The sequence below is a fragment of the Pavona decussata genome, unplaced genomic scaffold (assembly GCF_977016875.1).
Source record: "Pavona decussata unplaced genomic scaffold, jaPavDecu1.1 SCAFFOLD_50, whole genome shotgun sequence".
NCBI lineage: Eukaryota > Metazoa > Cnidaria > Anthozoa > Scleractinia > Agariciidae > Pavona > Pavona decussata.
In genome coordinates, this window is record NW_028145472.1 from 1,247,977 (window position 1) to 1,269,932 (window position 21,956).

The 21,956-nt window shown below is 37.9% G+C and overlaps 1 protein-coding gene and 1 long non-coding RNA gene across 7 annotated transcripts in view; one reads left to right on the forward strand and one right to left on the reverse strand.

Moving 5' to 3' along the window:
• The first annotated feature begins 2,680 nt into the window (after window positions 1-2,680).
• Window positions 2,681-4,317, forward strand: LOC146481448 (uncharacterized). The gene is made up of 2 exons (XR_014864483.1): window positions 2,681-3,956; window positions 4,139-4,317. It is a non-coding gene; the product is annotated as an uncharacterized LOC146481448 (long non-coding RNA).
• Window positions 3,700-21,956, reverse strand: part of LOC146481449 (uncharacterized) — a 77,357-nt gene continuing 59,100 nt past the window's right edge. The window contains exons 38-50 of one of the 6 annotated variants that reach the window (XM_085108541.1): window positions 21,529-21,708; window positions 20,154-20,255; window positions 18,088-18,786; window positions 17,457-17,561; window positions 17,253-17,354; window positions 16,384-16,485; window positions 15,496-15,600; window positions 14,983-15,084; window positions 14,273-14,377; window positions 13,332-13,433; window positions 12,508-12,624; window positions 8,097-8,249; window positions 3,700-5,437 (exon numbers count right to left, since the gene is read on the reverse strand). In XM_085108541.1, coding sequence (XP_084964667.1) covers window positions 5,259-5,437; window positions 8,097-8,249; window positions 12,508-12,624; window positions 13,332-13,433; window positions 14,273-14,377; window positions 14,983-15,084; window positions 15,496-15,600; window positions 16,384-16,485; window positions 17,253-17,354; window positions 17,457-17,561; window positions 18,088-18,786; window positions 20,154-20,255; window positions 21,529-21,708 — 2,153 coding nt within the window. In that variant the 3' untranslated portion in view covers window positions 3,700-5,258. Of the gene's footprint in view, window positions 5,438-8,096; window positions 8,268-12,507; window positions 12,625-13,331; window positions 13,434-14,272; window positions 14,378-14,738; window positions 14,804-14,982; window positions 15,085-15,495; window positions 15,601-16,383; window positions 16,486-17,252; window positions 17,355-17,456; window positions 17,562-18,087; window positions 18,787-20,153; window positions 20,256-21,528; window positions 21,709-21,956 lie in introns of those variants that run through there. The other 5 variants (XM_085108544.1, XM_085108542.1, XM_085108543.1 and 2 more) reach the window with 5 other exon arrangements.

The window sequence follows — 21,956 nt, forward strand, 5'->3', positions numbered from 1 at the left end:
GTGTTGACATCAGTTCCATGCTGCGAATAGATGTTTAAACATCAGTCATACACCATTTTTCTTCGATTTCTTCAGTCCGATCCCTAACGAATAAATTTGCTCCTCCAAATTATTCCATCGTATATCATATCTTTATATCCTTTTTATCTTTTCAGGTATTGAAAAGCAACGAAGAAAAAATAAGACGTGGAAAAATGGTATTTTTGGATCCCTTTTTGAACCGCTGTCGCCGGGCTGCACGTGCAGGTCACAAAAAGAAAAAGTAAAGAAAAAAGATCACGTGCAAAACAGTGCAGCAGGTGAACTGAACGTTCTCCTGAATATGCAAATCTTGGCCGAAAATGGTGTACTTTTAAGGCCTTTTTTGTATGATCCCTAATGATCGCCAGTGTCTTTGCATATTACACAACCAATTCCTTGTTAACAATCCCATGAATTCCTTCATTTGAAGTCTATTTGAAGAAAATTGCATTTTATTCGACCACTGAATCGCAGTGTCTAACGTTTCTATGCATATCAGTCTCAATTAACCCTTCTCTAATAGGAACGTGCAGAGTGCTAGAAGATGTAGGGTCGTTTCTAAATGGAAACTGCTTTATTCGATAAAAATTATGAGGAAAAAAAGGAGCCAAAAATTATGAGAATTTTACATTTGATTTGTTAACGATCGGGACCGAAAGTAATATAAAAATAAAATAAAATATGTATTAGAACCCATTAGAAATCATCACAGCACACTTGAGACTTCCTAAGACACTGTGTCCACAGAGTCGTGTTCAACACGCCTCTAACGTTTTCAGTACACACCAGCGTTTCCACATCCTCTTAGCTATCCTGAAACTTCTTGAGGCAGCTTTTTTTTATTTGGCCTTCCGTCTACACTGAAAGGTTATTTTGATTATTGGTAAGCAAACACGGGTTTACAAATAACTAATGAAGTTGGCGAGGCGTTAGCGGCTTTGAAAAGTTTTCCTGTACCCCGTTACGAACAATAGACTGAGCGGAAAAACGGGGGAGCGTCTTTTCTTCGTGGGCCGCGGTTATATGGCGCAAGTCACGGAAAAGTAGCAGGGCTGGTGGAAAAAATATCCATAAGCAGCTATTTTTAAAACCAAGCATTTTCAATTATTAATACGTAGTATTGTTTTTTTTTTTTTTAGTTTATTGAATCGGGAGTAATGCATCGGGTCCAGGTAGCCTTATATATAGGAGGATCCTTGTTTATTTTGATGTTTAGCCTCTTTAGCATACATAAGCAGAAACAACATAACTAGCTGAAAGAATACGTAATTCTAATCGATCTAGGTTGGAGAAACATTTAAGAATTAAAATTAGCGAAATTACACAACGTTTCAATATCAATCACACGTGATATATTTTCAAGTGAAGAAATAAAAATGTTACTTTAAGATCAGTATACTTGGCCTGGTCAACCTTCTGGTCAATCATAAATTCGACAATCTACTACACTTGTTCAGGCGACTTGAACGGTGTAGCCGATGGAGCCCATGATCTTCGGACGACCCTTCCTTCGCTCTCCCACTGGTGTTCAGTGCAAGGCAGTCTTGGTGAGGGAGTCTTCTTGGCGGATGAATCGGCCATGAATTGGCCATTGACATTGTTACAGGAAACTTTTCTTCAGCCAGTGTTCGTTATGGATGCAACCCGCATACGGTTTTCGGTTTTCAATCAGTTTTTGCCGAGTGGTTTTAGACCCAAAGAAACACGTCCTGCGAGTTTTTTGAACGGCTTCAAAAACATTCCTGGAAAAGCGTGTGTCAAGAGGGTTCATAACAGTGATGCTTTTGTGAACTTTGGGAATAAGGATACGAGAAAACCATTAAACATCGCATACTAATAAGAAGGAGGTTTTATCGGGTTTTAAAACCACTGCAAGTGATGTTTTATAGACCATTTAATAGGTCAATGGGCTTATGAACTATTAATGAGTTTTGGAAGTACACTTAAAGTTACGTCATATTCAGGAGCTTTATAATAAGGGCACCTCCCTTTGACGAACCGTTTACTCCGTCCCTTTGGTGCCGGTGTAAGAAGAGCCAACGGTATTTGTATGGCATGAAAAGATATAAAGAGCGGCTGTCAGAGCTGAGGGAATCTTTGCTAAAGTCATTGTTTACATTTTACCTCAGTAGCATATATAGGACAATAAAATCGCTACAAACAAATGGACACAATAAACTACAAAAGCATGTAACACTTGGTAACCAGGTTGGATATCAGTGTATTATGTTGAGTATTCTCGCAGAAATTAGCTTTTAAATACCGTAAATGCTCGAATTAGCGCCCCCTTCAAATACGCCCCCAACCCCTCCCAAGAAGAAAAACAAAAACAAAAACAAAGAAAAAAAAAACAAAAAACAAGGAATATACGGTATGCAGCACAGGCATCTTTAGTGAATAAACCAAAAAGTAAAAATCTTAGACCATTTAAGTCTTGCAGGTTTTCTTCTCATTTCTTCCAGTTCTAGGTAAATTTCCATGTTTCTCCTAACAGATTCGTTTCAGTTTTCTTACTTTTTGTTACAGTTTACTTGAAATGAAGACAATATTAGTCTGAGGCCGAAACTTGGAAAACGAAATAAGCGCCCATCTTGAAATAAGCCCCCCCCCCCCCCTCCCCTTCACCCTTCGAATTAGTGTCCCTTTTTCGACCCAGGAAATTAAATAAGCACCCCGGGTGCTAATTCGAGCACTTACGGTGTTATCAGGAGTAATGAACCTTGGAAAACATAAAGGCCTGGGACACAACACTGCCATGCACAAATTTTCAGAGATAACTATAAGTTTGAATAAGTGAGCGACCATCAGTTATGTACCCAACTTATACAATTGCAAAAAGAAATGCTGAGCTCCCAGTTGGCTTGACAACTCAACAGTCCATGCTACAGATCCGATGTGTGCTTAGTGACCTGGCCTTTGAGTGAAGGCGAGGCTGGAGTTGCTTTGTTTTGATACTAACGGCAGTGCTTTTTGTATGTAAATGCAAATTAGTCAGCATAAGAACAACACGATTTCAAAAGTAGTGAGGTATGTATCACAACAAAGTTAACTCATTTACATAAACTGCATAAGTTCTGTGTACAACTGCGATGGTCTCGGATGAACAGCATTTCAGAGATCAAACAGTACAAGTTTCCCTGACACTTCTTCAGGATTGAAAACTGTCTGGCAAGGTCAGGGGTCCCGACATTGTGTTCTGACGAAGATGGAGAAATTATTCCGAGACTAGGGTTAGGATCTAGGGTTAGGGTTAAAACTTTTGAAGCCCCTTCTGAGCGAGCCATTTGCTCCCAAAGACGAAATCCTGTCTTTAAAAAACTACTCAACTCCCAAAACCCACTCCGTGGCCGTGCATGCGGGCAAACGTCCAGGGTTATGCCCCCCCCCCCCCCCCCCCGTGGGAGGAATGTTGAAAGCTCGAAATGATCGACGCTTTAGGACATTTCGTCAGTAGCCCAGAATAGGACATTTTCACTAGGGCGTCATTTTACTACAACTACCAGAATCCTTCTGGTTTTTATTTTCTCTTGCTAATAAGAGCTATTGCTCTTTGCCGTCCACTGGGATTTGAAAAGAAAAACGAAATGAATTCTGGTAGTTGTAGTAAAATGACACCGTCATGAAAATGTCCTATTTGACTGCACATTTTTTGAAAATTTTTAAGTCACACAAAAGAAATAAAAAGAAGACACACAAAATAATTTAAATTAAGTTACTAAGAAAAAAGTGGCGGGGAGAACGAAAAGAAACCTGAGAAAGCTTATGCGTGATTCGGCTTCCCCAATTAAAATACGCTGGCTACAAATAACATTAAATTATGCCAAATATAAACCAGGTTATACTAGGTTTATTATCCCTCGTTAAGATTATACAAGGCTTATAATACCATTAAGAGTTTTTACTAGGCTTATAATCCCATATTAAGATTATACTAGGTTTGTAATCCTATATTAAGATTATACTAGGCTTATGATACCACATTATGTATTAATTGTATCCTTTTTTTTCTTTCGTTGTATTCTAGCGTATTGTAAGTATTATTTGTACGTATTGTAAGGGCAATATAGATATTGCCAATAAAAAAAAATATTATTTATTAAAATTAAGATTATACTAGGCTTATAATGCCATTTTAAGATTATAATAGGTTTATAATCCCATATTAAGATTATACTAGGATTGTAATCCCATATTAAGATTGTAATTGGCAGTATATATTCTGCAGTCTACAAATGTAACATACCTTATCTGTCCACTAGTTTTTCAATCCGAAATGGGCCTTTTGCATTAACTGGTCACATGGTAAAAATCCGCCCTACTGGATGGCGAAAAAGCGTGGCATCTTCCACTGGGACATCGATAACAAAGGAACGTCAAGCTTGACAGGTTGGAATTTCTTTGTGTTCGAATCTACTACATTTTTTTTACCATCCAGTATGGCGGATTTTGCACCATGTGACCAGTTAGTGCAAAAGGCCCATTGCAACCAGTAAAGAATATGCTAATGCAGCCAGTCAGGTTTTGTTTCCCATGGAGTAACCACCCTGCAGTATTCAATGTTCCAGGCAGAACCTGTCAGTCATTACATTAGAAAGCTTGAAATACTTCGGTTTTGGCCAAACATGTCTCCAATCAGGTGTCGTACTTGGTTTCGGTATCTTCTCACTTCATGTCCTCATTGATTTGTTTCTTACATTGATTGCCGCGCTCATAGTCTTATCAGTAGAGTAACTAATCCCCCATTTGTACCATACACCTCATCTAACGTATCTATTTTGAAGGAATTGTGATATCTTTCCTATAACTATAAAAAACAATAAATGCCTCTTCAAGCACGCGATCGCACTCCTGCTAAGGAGTTTCTATGTACAACACTCTCTGTCACTTCGATGAAAAAGCATCATTATCGTCATATGTATTGTCGTTTCCTTCATCAACATCATCATCGCTGTTCATCAGTTTCTTCAGTTCGCCGTTGAGCTTTATGTCATCTGTATTGTCATCATCATTTTCGTGGGCGTCGTCGTCGTCGTTATCATCATCATCATCATCATCATCATCATCATCATCATCATCATCATCATCATCGTCAACGTTGTTATCGTTACCGTCATCGTAGTCGTCATCAACATCGTCATTTTCATCTTGTGCTTTGTTATTGTCATCGTTATTGCTATCTTCAACGTTAATTTGTTACCGTCATCGTTATGGGTCGCATCATTATCGTTTGTCGTCGATCAGGCAATTGGGTCGTCGTCTTCAAATTGAGCCTCTGGGTACAGCGGATTTGGATAAGAATAGAGGGGAATATTGGAAGCTTGAGATTTAACTTGGTCGTGTGAACGTGGCTGGGGAGACGTCTCAAATACCCAATCACTAATCGGAAACTGCAAGTCAGTGTAAACTTCTGTTGAACCTTGAAGGAAAAAATGGCGATTAGTGCAAAATATTGGAAAGGAAACGGTCGATTCCTATTTCGTACACGCTTGTTGGAGATATGTTTTATTGAGCACGCACTAGTCGCTCATTATAACAATACTCTGTGAGAGCGTTTACTTGGGCGTTGTTGTATTAGGCGAATTTGAGATGCACGTTAGTTCGGTCTTTGATGACAGGTGAGCGATAAAAGACTTTCCCAGAGTCTAACGCATCACTTAATATTTGCGATAAACGATATAGTTCAACCAGAAATGTCACGTTAAGAATGAATAAAGCCAAACAGATTACTTAACATTTTTTCTTTCCAATTTCTACAACAATCCAATTAAAAGCGGTCAATCCGTGAACGGAGTGTGTATTGTGTGTGCAATGAGCATGCGTACAGCAGCGTACTATCGACTCGCCTTGAGTGTCAAAAAAAATCATCGTTTCTGTCTGACACGTCAATTGTTTTAAAGTCGCCAATCAGATGACGCTTGAAACCACAAGGTAAACAAACAACCGTTCTCTGATACGTGACCACTCCAGAAATCACGATTCGCATTTTTTCATACAAATTCATTCGTTCTGCCAACTTACCTCAACGCGTGTGTTTTAGTTATCCCCCACTGCGATATAAGTAACTTCAATTTACCAAAACAACTTACATGATGCCCTTCATTGCAAATTTGACTGTCACGCGCTCGCTTGTTGTTATTCGCGGAGCCCCATAGATAAGCGAATTGTGAATACGATAAATTTTGATTTGGTTATGACGTTACTTCCGTCCGACCGCACCTTCCAGGCAACAATTGATAATCTTTGTTTATGTTACGTATTTCAAGCTTTACACAGATAGTTTAATCGTTACGATACCACCAATATTTGTAGAGAAATTATTTTTTGAACATTTTGTTTTGGAGCCGTGTACATGCAAATGATGGCGTTTGCGCAGTCTCTGCTCCCATGCGCTTGGACTGTATAAACACGCACAAGTTTTAAACGTCGGGCCACAACCAAGCGTTATTACTCCTGTCTTAAAGTTTTTGTAAAAGCCAGAATTATTTTAGTAGGAGCAATATTGACTGAGTTATAATTTTTCAATCATTTTCATCCGAGCGCCAAATATGTCAGGAAACCTTGTTAAGCAACGACGACGGCAGCAACAATGCTGCAAAATGAACAATGAAAAAAAAAAAAACCAATCGCTCCGCACGTGCATTTTAAATTTTGCTCCATTTCTTTGCCGTCCTCCGCAAAGGAACAACATGAAATGACATAATTCAAGGTCTTATGGAGAACATGAGCAAACAACAGTGAGTTTTTCTTTCTCTCTCTCTCTGTTTTCTTGAACGCAACTCTTACCAATCTACTCAATCTAGGCAACTCGCTAGCCGTTTACAAGCCTAATGCGCTTTGGAGGAACAATCAATAATTTTTCCTTATTTAACGTGTTTCAAGCTTTACAAATATGCTTCAATCGTTTCGATAGGACAAATATCCGTGCATGGGGAAACTAATTTTTGAACATTTTGTTTCGGGGTAGTTTCGTTCGCACCACACGGCTCTCATGCAGTTGTAAACACACAACTTTTAATTAAGCTCTTAAAGATCTCTGACAAGCAAAAAAGAGTGATTTTCCTGTGTTCTCCTTTTCTTGACGTTTAGGAGCAACATTGACTGAGTTATCAATTTTAAATATTTTTTTGGGGGGACACGAAACCGCTCTTGAACTATGCTCTTGTAAGGGGAATTCATCACAAGGATAAAGTGATGATAGGAAGACGACCATCGAGTGCGTGAGAGTAAAATAGACCTTGTTGCTATTACCGATAATCCTGAGTTCAGCCTACAAACAACCCGCGCGCTCCTTCAACGAATCTTGTAACACCGATTGAAGTATTCCCCTTGCGGTTTCAAGTCGCATGTCATTACTTCTGCTGTTTTAAAATGTCGAACAGCTAGACAACACTATAGGTTTTTAATTTCGTCCATAACTGAGTTCAGTCACATGACGCACCATATTTCGCAACGACCTAAATCATCCTTTACTTCCCTTAAAATTCACACCGGCACTCGGAAGCCGATTTTCTCACATATCAAACTGAAAATATTACTAGCAATGTTTATGAATATCACCACACACCCCATACCATTTAACAGAACGACAACTTAAACTTTGTCACGTTCGCGATCCATCGACAGATACTGTAACCGACTCAGCGCCCCACACTCAGCACATATACGCCTGATTCCTTATACCTATATTCCAATAAGAGTGTATAACAAAAGTCATGCTATTTTCTTGGCGTATCATCACCTGTGGAGATCTTTATACAGGGCTTATACGTCATGCCAAGCCTCTATATTTTCCGTTTACGACTTTGTCGACTGATTGAGTGCGGCCTGAGTAAGGGACCGTATTCCGATCATTTCAAATGGACCTGCCCCCTTCAAAAGCTCTATTTTCACTAGACCCTGATAACCTGCAGCTGCATTGTTATTATTATTTTTTTTTTAGGGTTGGGAGCATTGTTCTGTTGGTCGTTCTTTTGGTCCCCTTGACCAACCATGTAAGACGTTACAAACGGCGCAGGTCGCCTCATCATTTCTTGCAGCGTGATTGTAAAACAAGGATAACTAAGCAGAAAACCTACTTTTCCTTTGTGGTCTGGAGGTCTTGTTCCATTGCCTCATCCTAGCCCTCTTGCACCAGTAGAAGACAAGCAGAAACAGTAACAAAAATAAAACGAAAGACCCAATTGAGATACCAACGACTTCTGGATTACTAAGACTCTTGGACGCATCACCTTGTTCATCCGGAGCAACTGCAACAACAACAAACTTTATAATATCAAAAGAAAAGAAACTATTTCAAAAATTCTTCCACCCGCATGTAGCTAACTAATGCAGGCGGGGAAAAAGCTGGAAGAAGAAGGACGTAAATAAATTACAAATATCATACTAACTTAATAACAAAACTGGCTGTAATAAGTAACTGAAGGTTACCCTAATATTATGAATTATGGAAGAAATATTCAACGTGAAATATAACTGACATTCGAAATACTACTAAATTTAAGGAGGAAGAAAGATGCGAAACTTTATATTTATACTGATTGCAAATCAAACATATAAGCCACTTAGCCTTGTTCATTTAAAAGAAAATCGAGTTAAATTGATCTCATAATTTAGGAGATCAAGTAAACAATTAGCTTTTTAGTTTAGTTAGTACGTTTCAGTTGAGTATTTTTATACAAACTGTGCGGTATAGAAGATTTCATGATGACAAAAAAATTAACTCGGTTTTCTTCAAATAAAAGTTGTGATGTTTTGACATTTAAAAATAACCAGGCGGTAATGTTGGAAATTCATTTCCAAATTTTGCATGTGTCTTGCGAATATGGTTTTAAAATTTGTATGGATGGATGGAAGTGGTAATCATCCATTAGTTGTTTATTGTCTAGGGAAGATCCTTTTGCCCAGAATTAGAATCTTAGGTCAGACACTCCTTGTAAAAAGGTTCTATTTGGTGACCATCTGACGGTTAGAAAACGACTCTCACAACAATTCGTGACCTTTAAATATTAGTTGGATTTAACACTAGTTTTATAGATTTATAATTGTATTACTTCATGGTTGGTGAGTGTGTACCATTTTCATTCACTCGTTGTGAAGAATCACAAACGGACGAGCGAGAGTGAGTGAGTTTGTGATTCTTCACAACGAGTGAATATTAAACGAACCAACCATGAAGTAATTTGTTTATTATATATGTACTGAGATATTACAAAATAATGTTAACAACTATTAATTACGCGGTGAAATCAACACAAACACCACAACAAGTTGCGAACGACTTTATTCGAGCAAATTGAATGTACAAAAATTCCTATCGACATTAGAGTTATTCAATGACTCTGAAGAAAGTGAAACAAGGTCTACTTTTAACTGATTCTTTAAATGAGAATGAAAATTTTCAGCTTTAAATATCGCCGTTCAAAACCGTAACTATATAAATTTGAAAAAGTTGCCTGTTATCGTAAAGCTTTCTTATCAGAGTCAGAATCGAGTACTTTTAGCCTTTTGTACCTACTCTCTTTAGTAGGATCTGTCGGATTATGCTCGTAAAATAGAGAATCATGCTTTCGGGCGTCACAGGGTATTACGCTCAAAATTATGTTCGGCTGGAGGTATAATGCTAAAATTATGCCGGACTAAAATGACACTTCCACCCCACCCCCCATAGGACCGTACCTATTACTAAACATTCCTAGTCTTTCTGAATTATCTGATTCGGCCATGATGCAAATCCTGACTCGTCCACAGACGTCTTCATCTTTATACAGGGCGCACGAAGCGGGGAGAGATGGGTCAACCCCTGCTGCCCCACCTCACGCTTCCCTTTGCCGCGGGCTGTATGAAGAAGACTGGGGACGAGTCATATGCAAATCCACGAACACTGACAAGCTTGGAAGCCTGACATAAAGAGGTAACCAGGTCTTCGATTATACCAAAATGCACTGGGTACGAGTATAAGGTATCCAGTTCCTTAAATATTCCCGCTTATATCAACTTTGTACAATCTAGCTGGAGTTGCTGGCAAAATTTGCATACACTTTTCACAGTTTTCAGAAACAACAGCATATGCTGCAAAATGCATTGGTATTATGCCAACATTATGCCTGATGCTCCAGATATACTATTATGCTCAAAATTATGCTGGCATAATCCGACAGACCTTACTCTTTAGAGAAGACTTCACTTCAACTTCTTGGAATGCCACTTTCGGGGATTGATTGAGGCTGTTACTAGAAATGCTGAATTGACCTACATGAATAACAGCGCCCGTGAAAAGCGACATCGCTTGTTGGTGATGTTCTGCCGCCGTGCTAACTTAAGGAATTTCATTGGAGCATTCTCCAAATTGAGATGAATTCGTTTTCTCTAAGCTATCCACATTCACAGACATCAGTTCACTCAAAGTACAAGACATTTTTACTTTCAGTTTTTCAGAAACTACAGAATAATTTGTCACACTTTGAAGATTTTTATGTCCCGACAGTCGAATAATATGTGTCGTTGTTTGTTCAAGTTTGGATCATTGTTTTGCGGCCGATATGGTTCTTTACATTGTGCCCCAGCCCGGCTTTTTCATTAATGAATTTAGCTTGTTCACTCCAACGGCTGTCTTTTTTTTTAAGCTTGTTTTATACAGATAAAATGATGAAATGGCGCTTTGTTGTCTATCATTTCGGATGGCTTTTTCTCCGCGTAGAATTTTTAAACAGCGACGGGACTTCTTTCACTTCCCCGAACCAAAAACATTTTCGGTCTTACTTGCTTGACATCTCTGGGTTTTTCTCCTCGAGTCATATAATTTCTCTCAGTACACTCTAAACATTCCTCTTCATTTGTAGTTGGCGTATTTGCACATGTACATCACCCCGACACATGTCTCTTTGTTCCTTACAACCACGGAGACCGAAATGGACTGTTGTTGAACCAAACTGTATTCAGTAGAGCCTCAGGAGTTGACTTCCTAACAATCCTTTGTCATACAGCAAATTTATGTCGTCTTCTGTGAGGGGAACTTAAATGTTTGGTTTATCGCCTTTGCCTTTCTTCTTAAGATCAGGTGCACCCAACGACCAAATCTTCCTAAATACGCCAGAAGTGCCTAAAATGGATTTCTGTTTGCTTTAGAAGCCTGTTTGGTTAATTTGGAGCTTCCCTAAAAAATATTTATCTGTTTGGATATGTTAGGGGAACTTTGGTCGTGTCGAAAGTTTGAGGGGGCTTTTTCTGTCTCATCCGAAAGTTTTAGCTATCCTGATAGGTCTTGCAGAAAGTTCTAGGACACGTAATGGTCATAGTTTCATTAGAAAATTTTAAGGGGCGTTTTCGTTTTCTTTTTCTTTCGTACTGTTGCGATAAATTCGCTGATGAATGAACTCAGTTCGTGTGAGGGAATTTCTTCTACAGTCCTTGACTGAACATTGTCTAGTTTTCTTCTTAGTGTATTCGTTTTCTTGTCCTTCGATAAATTCCGCCACTGAAGTTATATCTACAAACTTTGAATTGCTCGAAGAAGACGCCATGGTTTTCCTTTTGCCTAGTGAAGCCATCACTGAAAGGCGAGAAAACCGATACGTTTTTTGTCACGAGTGAAGACTTTCGGCTGCGGTTTGTAATAGGTAATGCGGTATTTTTCACTAGTGAGAAAAATTGTATGACCAATCAGATTGCGTGTACTCTGCAGCGGATCATTTTTATTTGACAATTTATTTTGGCGTAAATCTCAATACATTTATAAAAAAGCAATTTATTCCAAGTACCTTTATAAAGTATTGTTATTATATTTTAACCCTGTGATTCAGCTAATTATAAACTGCAAATGAGTTTACTGAAACGGTCTCTATTGTCTCTATTTACTACAAATAAATAAATAAATAAACAAATAAATAAATAAATAAATCAATCAATCAATCAATCAATCAATTAATTAATTAATTGAAGTGATTCCTAAGGACATTTTGCTGCCCTGTAATCCCTAATTATGCAGTCCACTTTCAAATTGTGGGGACTTTGATATTATGGACACTCCATTATTACAGATGTCGACAGGAGGCAAGGTCCCGTTGAACGTTGAACATATTGCAAACCTGACCAATTCGTGGTCCGGAAGTTGTCCGCTACCGGCCTTAGTTTACTTTACTAAATTTCATATAAAATGTCATTGGTGGCAAATAACCCCTTAATTTTGGCGGGAAAATCAGCGTTAATTTTTATAATTTCACAAAATTACTATGGCAATGTTTTTCGATACAATAAACGGGTCAAAAACTAAACTCATCATTGTAAGCGTAATTCGTCGCCCATGTTATTAATCGGTAATCAAAATGATGGTAGACTTGTGAAAAAAGGAAATAACTTCACTTGCGTTTTAAGACTCGGGAAAAATGACAAAACGTGCGTGAAATTATTTCCCATTTTACTCGTTACCATTTGTTCACCCAAACTAACTGCCATTACTTCCGCGCGAATCGCGACGAATGTTTTTCATACAACAATTTTCTATACCTTCTGAACAATTTGCTCCTTGGTAGCCCCTTTCACAGGTACACTCGTTTGGTCTGGTGCAGGCTCCATGTTCTGAACAGTTGTTTAACAACTCACAAGACACTGTATCAAATAATAACAGCTCATTACAATGATTGCAGTTTGAGAAACTGCCACTCATGTCTGGGGGTGGAAGGAACTTCACGTCTTCGTGCATGGGCTGTATGCCACATAGGAACAATGAACATAGGCTTACAACATTGTAATATTTACTCATGAGCCGACTTGGTCGACTTGGTAAAAGAACAGTTCAATAGATTGGGTATACGCAGGGCCAGCGGAAAATAAAATAAAGTAAAAAATAAAAATGAAAATGAAAATGAAATAAAATAAAATAAAATAAAATAAAATAAAATAAAATAAAATAAAATAAAATAAAATAAAATAAAATAAAATAAAATAAAATAACATGAAATATATATTATATTTTATTTAATTTAATTTAAATTATTTTGTTGTATATATATTTTGTTGTTATTAATTGTTTTTGTATTTTGCATTTTATATTTTTACTTCCCCCCCCCCCCCCCCCCTCGTGCTATATTACATAAAGTCGTCTGTATTTTAAAAACAAACTGTGGCTACCAACTGACGAGGTCTATTGACGAAACTAGTTTTGTAGTCGCGAATGTAAAAGTGTGTTGAAAGTAAATGCAAACGAGGTTTTTCCTTATCACAATGATGGCATTCTTATTAGTCTAGTGAAATCCGCCTTATTAACTCTTGACTAAGCTTTTACTACATAAAATTGAAGTTAAATTCTAAAGTACCTTCTGAGCAGTTAAATCCTTGAAAACCATCGTGGCAGGTACACGCGTTAGGTGCGCTGCAATTTCCGTGTCCCGAGCAGTGGTTCACTAATTCACATGACACTGTAAAGAAACGTACCAGAAATCCGATCAACGATTGAATTAATCCTATCAAAGACAGAGCGATGTGAAAACAGTAGGCGAATCTTTGTTACTAGCATGGCTAATATTTTTTTTCTTACAGAATCCAGATGAAGTGACAATGCTTTCCGACACCAGTTACTTTGCATGTTAAAGTATACAAATACTTTAACACTATGCAGAATATATTTTGCGGATTTGGAGGTCACAGTTTTAAGATCCAGATAATATTTCAAAAGAGGTCACTCAAAGGAGATCTAACGGTATTTTATTTAACCTATCAGGTCCATTCATGAAAATGTAATATCGCCAACATGTACTAACGGCTGATCTGTACAATTATATCTAATTAAATGCCTCAAAGCTGAATTGACAAATATGACCGCGTCCCACAATTTCTCGGTAAATTGGGGTTTGAAGAGGGCAGATGGAGCGAAAGAGAAAAAAATTGTGTCGTTTTTTTCTATTTACCGGAACGCGCGTTACCCTTGAATGGCAATTGCACTTCGGATTTTTGTTGAATACCAACCAATTAAAGTGCCAGTTGCTTCCGAGAAAGAGAATTGTTACAAATCGGCCGAACGCGCTGTACGAGGACATAAAGTCTAGTAATGAATTAATGGTATAATTTTATATATAAATATATCCAACGCACGCTCGTGGAATAAAATTGTTTTAAAAGTATATATGATTAGATGATTATGCCAGCGAGTTTGACGGAAGGCTAGAAAAGAGGGTTACCAAAAGTTTCTTAGTTGAGCCCTTAGTTTTATTAAGACCTGTGATTCAAAGTATACCTTGTTATCTCCATATTATTTTACCTTGTGAGCAATCCTCTGCAGATTGAAAACCATTTTCACAAGTACACTCGTTTGGTCCGGTGCAGGTTCCATGACTTGAACAGTTGTTTAACGACTCACAAGTCACTGGTAAGGCAAAAAACAAGAGCAAAAGACAACTGCACTGTTAATTAAGAGTTTCTAAACCAAGAGAACTAGCTTGAGCATTTTAGGCCATTTTAGGCTACACACATACCTACCTACCTACCTACCTACCTACCTACCTACCTACCTACCTACCTACCTACCTACCTACCTACCTACCTACCTACCTACCTACCTACCTACCTACCTACCTACCTACGTACATACGTACATACATACATACATACATACATACATACATACATACATACATACATACATACATACATACATACATACATACATACATACATACATACATACATACATACATACATACATACATACATACATACATACATACATATAATTTTTGTTGAGGCAGGTTGGCTTGCGGCAACCCAAAGGCTGGTGTGGACCTGTCAGGAACTAAAAAACTACTTAAATATATGTGCAAGTCTTAATGTTAGGCTGACTGAAAGATTGGAAGTGACTTTAGGGTCCGGAGTAAGAAACAAACAAACAGTCATACATAAAACAAACAAACAAACAAACAAATAAATACAAAAGAGTTAACTCTTTCATGGTAGTAACAGGGCTATAAATACCTTCAGAACAATCAACTCCCTTAAATCCGCTGTCACAGGTACACACATTAGGTCCGCTGCAAGTACCTTGTCCTGAGCAGTGATTCATCAATTCACAAGACACTGCAATAAGAATTGCAAAATAATCCTATCTTTACTTTTTTAAACGCGTCCACTGATTGGTTGTAAGGTGTGTTTGTATTACTAGGAGCACGGTGAATTGTTCATGAGTTAGTTTCTAGACTCTTTCTAAGGGAAATAAAAAGCAGTTTTGTTCGCGGATGCAATCGTGCTCAATAACAAGTATCGAATTAAAATGAAAAAAAAAATTACGCCAAAAAAAAAAAAATAATAGGTAGATGGAGAACCAATAAGAATCAAACATTTTGCAATAGATACCTTTAGATAATTTTAGCCATTGAGTGGGAGAGAACGCAACAAAAGAGTAACCAAAAGTTTTCTAGGTGAACGCTTGGTGTATTACCTCTGGTTCAATAAATATCGTTTTTGTTTTAATGTTATATTAATTTGTACCTTGTGAACAGTCCTTCGCAGACTGAAATCCGTTTTCACAAGTACAATTGTTTGGTCCGGTGCAAGCTCCATGATTAGAACAGTTATTTAATGACTCACAAGTAACTGTTAAAACAAAGAAACAAATAAAAAAAAGACATCTATACGATTAAAAGTGTTGCTAAACCAAAAGAACTTCAGCCTTTGACGTTAAACGCCACACCAAGCTTTGGTAGACAAGAATAACTAGTCACAGTAACAATACAATAAAAGAAGTTATTTTACACAAGCAGAGAAAGGAATCCGGTTCAGATAAAACAGATGCTGAACTTTTTTAACTTTACACCATGCCAGCTGTAGGAAAAGGTTTCAGTTGTATTAAGGGGGCGTTACACCTTAAATTGAATGGAATTTGAAGAGGTTTTTAGAAGGGATATATAGAAGAAAGAAAATGATTTTTGGATCACTAACAGACAGTTGATACCCACGCAAGAGCACCCCAGGTTGCTAGTGGACTAACTTGGTATCTGTCTATTAATTATTAACTACAAATTCTAATTTTAAAACTTCATTAAATTTTCAAAATTTCTTATTTTTCTTAATTTTACCGATCTTTCTAGAGAAAGTACTCCTCCCAAATATACCCAAAAATCCCCCAAAACTTCACAAAATACACCACAACACAGATTCACAATATGATGATAGGGTTTTTGGATTCCTTGAAACGCGAACGAGATATTTCCATTGAAGCCATGTCAAGTGGCGGAAAAATGGCGTTCAGGTGTAACTCCCCCTTAAAAGCATTTTTCTTCAATTCATTCAAGGAGGAATCTTCGACTGGTAGGGACTTTAAAGAAGTTTTAGAGAAAAAAGAGTTGAAGCATTATGCCAGTGATAGGGCCTAAATACCTTCTGAGCAGTTGATCCCCTTAAATCCGCTGTCACAGGCACACACATTAGGTCCGCTACAAGTTCCTTGTCCTGAACAGTGATTAACTAATTCACATGACACTGCAATGGAAAATAGAAAATTACCTTTACTAAACTCGTTCACTAATTAGTTTTTGTTTGCGTTTGAAAAATAGAAAAGACAGCCAATTTTCCATGAGTTGTTTTATGAGGGAAAGCTTTGCATTATTGTTTTTGCATGTTTCTTAAACAGATAATCACTCGCAGAAACATTCATAAATTTTCGGATACAACCACCTACGGACCAGGTGCCTTCACAACAGTTTCTTGTTCTCCTAATATTCACACAGCGAACTTTTCATGGGCTTATTTTCTGGGAAGTCTTTATCATTTAAAGGAATTTTGCGTTGCAAAAAGGATTGGATTTCCTTCTGGTTCTCGCCTATCTCTGACGGCTCTGATCTCCTACATTAAAAAAAAAAAAAAAAACAACAACAACAACAACAATATATTCCCTGAGATGAAATCTAATTCAATTTGATTGCGTTCAACGTAGAAGGAACGAACTCCTAATACATATTGAGTCGAGATTGTGTGGAACAATCAATCAACGAATGAATGGATCTGCGACGCGTATCTGGCATCCCCTACAGATTTCCCAGGCAAGGATGACATCCTCACCAACTTGGCAAAGGAGGGAGAGTCTGGGATCGAGATCATCGAACGCACTCCATAATCTTCGATTATTACTAGTATCGTAGTAAAGACCTGCATGATTAAATCCACTTGCGGTAGGGTGATGTAAATTTTAACATAGACCACGATGATTTATTGTTCTAATTACATGCATCACAATGATATGTTAGTACCTTGTGAACAACCGACGGTTTTGTATCCAGTTTCACAAGAGCACACATTTGGGCCGGTGCAGTTGCCTCGTCCAGAGCAATTGCTTACTCCCTCGCAAGAAACTAAAAGTGAAATCCATCGCACCAAAGAATAAGAAAATAATTATGATAACGCACTTACTACTTTTCTAAAGCCGATAAAAGAGCCCATGAAATCGGACATACCTGACAAGCAATCAAGAGATCCTTTGAATCCACTTTCGCAGTCACAAGTATTTACTTCACTGCAGTTCCCATGCCCGGAGCAATTGTTTACTGCTTCGCAGGTTACTAGGAAATAGAGGAGCATGTTCATTATGCAATGTGAGCTCTAAATAGTACTTTGTCGTGTGCTGTTTTACAGCTGGCTTGTGTGGCACAGTTTGCCTTTAACTTCTATAACAATGCGAATTTTATGTCACATTTTGCATCGTCAGTGACGATCGTAAACTAGCTGCATATCCAAAAGCGTCTTTTTCGTTCTTTGAGTTTTAGGCTTTTTTCTTGTCAGTTGTCAAATGTAAATCTTGAAAACCTTTTCAAGCACTAAGATAAGATGTTGGCAAACAACTTAAATAAGTGGAAGTTAGGGTTTTTAAGAAATAATGGCTAGGACCATTCCACAGCGATATTATGACGAAGAAGCGCAGTATTGATCCAGCCAGCCAGTTTGTGTGTATCCTCTATTCACTACAAATTAACCAATGAGAGATGGTGAGAAATTTGACAATTGTTAAAATTGACAGAGAGAGACCTTTACACACTGAAAGGATAGCTATGACTTCTATCACTGAACTTTTAGTTTTACAAAACTTACCACAAAATTCGACATCAACAGTTAAGGTCTTATTTGCCTTGTCGCCATTGGATTTTTCCTCCGCTGTAGCTGTGACATTCAGTGAAAAAGGTTTCAATGTTCCGTTGAATGCGATATACCAACCACGCCAATAATTCCAAGCGGTGTTGTTACTGCCATTCACAACTTGAGTTACGTTCATTTCGAAAAATCGATAACCAGTCGGTAAACCAGTGGCGGTGATCGTAAGAGTCTCGGACCCGTCGCGATCATTCAGATGGCTGACCAAAGAGAGTGGTATGATCTTTTCGCTGGTATTCCAGTGATAACACGAAATGCTTACATTGAGAGCTGGAGCGTCAGCCACGGCTTCAATTTTTATTTGAATTTGGCTGCTGGTAGCTTTTGTGTCTCTAGGCGTTGTAGCCTGTGCAGTTACATTTAAACTTAGACGCCCTGAAAATTCCTTTCTCGGTGTCAACCAAACGTCTCCAAAGTCTTCACGTTCCAGCGTGACGCGGCTACCATTCCGGCTTCCTTTGTTAAAACTGAATCCTTGGGGAACTTCATAGATGGTAATTTTTAAGGTAAAGTTTTTGTTGTAGTTGCTACTGGCAACATCTGGGATAAAGGCGGAGAGGTACAGCAGCGTACGATTGTCTTCGACGGTGTCGCTGAACATTACGTTGATGACCGGAGTGTCGAAACGCAATGGAAAATCTACAAATGGAATTTAGGAGTTATAAGATTAAAAAGATTACCCATAAATATTTCTGGCGTTCACTGTTTTTTCGGTGCAAATCCAACAAAGTCAAATGATAAGAAAATATATATACCATCACATTTTTTCTATTGTACATAAATTAAAGGAGATTACTGTCATTACTTCAATTACCACTTTTGCACACGAACAACTAAGACGACATCGCTTACAAATTTCGCCAGATTTTCCATTTTTGTCTCGTGGTCATCATAGTAACTACGAGATTTTGTGGACAAAATGCACTCCTTCAAACATTCCTGTTCTTCCTTCTGCCAGCTTCCTTGGTGTGGTTTCCAGAGATATTTGCTATTCCCAAGAGACAATCGTTGCTACAATATCGGGTTATGTCGCAGATCGGTTTAGTACATTATTAGTGAAATTTAAAGGTCGTGATCTGTGCACGGTTTTGGTGAGTGAATATGACAATCAGCAAGTATTTCTTAATAGAAGGACAATAGTGTTCAGAATTTCAGGCTCAGAGGTGATAAATGTTTTCATGCAAAAGGAAGGAGAAATACAATGTTGCATTGCAAAACGGTAACGCAGTTCTGGCTGGTATATCGCATTCAGCAATGGTCCCGAGGGAAACAGTTAGTTTTGCTTTCCCGAGAGTCCTGATGTTTCCCAAGACGAAGTCGAGGGAAACATCAGGACTCGAGGGAAAACAAAACTAACTACTTTCCCGAGGGACCATACATTAAGTGCTTTGTTATATATTTAGACTTTCCCTTCAACAATCACAGCAAAACAAACAAACAACAAACAATCAACTGAGAGGGCAACAACTGCGGAATTGCATTCCGGTCGGGATACATTTGTATTTGATCAGGGGCACGTGACTAAGAATCAACCAATCACCGTGCTCGTTTTGTTGGGTGAAAGTCTAAGGTATATACATGTAACAATATATTATATTCAATATTCTGTGGTGAAATTCTTAGAAATAACATTTTATTAAACATTCTGCAACGTGATGCTCTGTCAGAGTAAAATATCTTTTTCTTGTACGTTGAAGCTGTGTCGTAATCGAGTCAACTTGTTGAAGTTTGCGATATCATGTTTTTAGCTTGATATAACGCGAGCATATTTTGGACATTTACAAATTTTTACTGAAATATCGAGTTTGTGTGATTAACTAGGGATCATGTGCTTTTGATTTTAAGATGAAACTTTTAAAAAATCCTAGAAAAATGAAAGAAACTACCACTGCGAGATGTCATGTCGTGGGATCAAGGGGTACAGGTGACTTTTAAGCCTCCATAGCCAGAGGCACCTTTGTTTGCAGTGACCAGTGTTGCATAATAAGCATTAAAATGGTATTTACCCAGTGAGCAGTTAACTCCATAGAATCCATTTTCACAAACGCAGAAGTTGAGTACAGTGCAATTTCCATGACCAGAGCAATTGTTTAGTCGTTCACAGGAAGCTGTGAATGAAAGTAGAAAAAGATAGGATAAGATAAGATAAGAAACCTTTAGTTTAATAGGGTAACTCCTTCAGTTTTTGTACAGGATAAAAACTGCCGTCCATAGAGGCCCTATATAATAAACTAAATTGAGTGGAAATAATAATAATATTATGATTAAGTACTATTAAGTTTAGACTAGTTTGTTTTTGTTTTTTGTTTTTTATCAACGTCAAGTTTTGAGCTTAGGATCAGCCGGGTGTGGAGTAATATTTTTGTCGTAATTTGGGCCTGGAGACTTTCTAACTGTTTATGAGTTTTGTAGTAAAGTTTGTAAACAGTTTTTTTCAGTCGGTAAATTGAAGACGTGACCATGAAAGTTATCAGTGAGCCTCTTATGGAGAGGGAGTTGTTAACATTTCAGCAACAAAACACCACTGTGAACATGTTGCCAAAGATATTCAAGCATTTTAAGTGAAATTGGACTGGGAGGAATTTCATGCAGTGTTAGATGTGACCAGAGTTGTGAAAAGCGCGAAACTACACCCTCCGTGATTGATGGAAAGCCTTTTACCATATAACTCCATGGCAACAGACAATAATTTAAGCGTGTATTTCATAAAATAGCCATTAATCAGAACTTCGCCTTCGAAAGAAATCAACTCTCAAACTGTGTAATTACATGGAATAGGGATGAATGTAATTATTTTCCAAGTATGTTACCTTATAGAGCGGTTTTCAATCGAGTGTCGTAAAACCAAAACCAAAGTAATTACTCTGGCCAATCACAACAGCTGCAAACAGCGCCATGAACAAATCAGAATTCAAAGCAAATACATGTAACCGGCGCCAAGCGCAGGAAAACACGTGCGAGTGAGGCCCGATTGATTTTGGTTTTACATCTTATTGGTTAAGAAAGTGGCGGAAATTTTATCAACCAATCACACAGCGTAGTAATGCAAAACCAAAGCAAAAACGCAATTACTCTCCACACTCAATTGAAAAAGGCTCTAATGTACCAGTTACTCCTTAAGTCGTATTTCGGGAACTTTACGTCTGTAAATATAGACGTCAAGAAACGACAAACCGACCCAATGAGCCAACACTTTCTGTGGTGTAAACAACTGAATGGCGCTAAGCTATGTTTCATGCGGATGAAATCCTGAAGCCTACCGAATACTTGTGTTGGATACTTAGTTTTATTTCCATTGTACGGGGTAGTTCTAATGCTTTTTTAATTATTTTCGTTTGTGACACTCAGTCTCGGGATTCAAACATCAACGGCCAGACTTACGTTTCTGTAATTCAAAGTTGACTGTGATTGCTCGATCCAAGTCTACTGACTGCCTGTTGCCCACAAAATCAACAGCAGAAGCCACAAGACTGTACACGTTTCCAGGGGGAAGGGGGAGAAATGCTGTCCCCTCTGTTATTCCGGACAATAACGGAATAAACGATTGCTTTTGGAGAACGCCTGCAAAAGATGTAACTCCTGTTCTAACATTTTCTCACTTTTTTTATTTTTGGGAGAAGATGAAAAACTGATGCATTGAATTGAACGAGAGTGAAAATGATACAGTGTTTTGGGAAAGTTGTACACAAAGCTTAGCATGCATGCAGTAAGATACTTATCGACGAAATCCTCAGGTTTTCCTACAAAGGCGTCTTGGTTTGGCACAGAAGAGCATCTTTTTAGATAAAGGAACTGACTTCCTCTCAGTA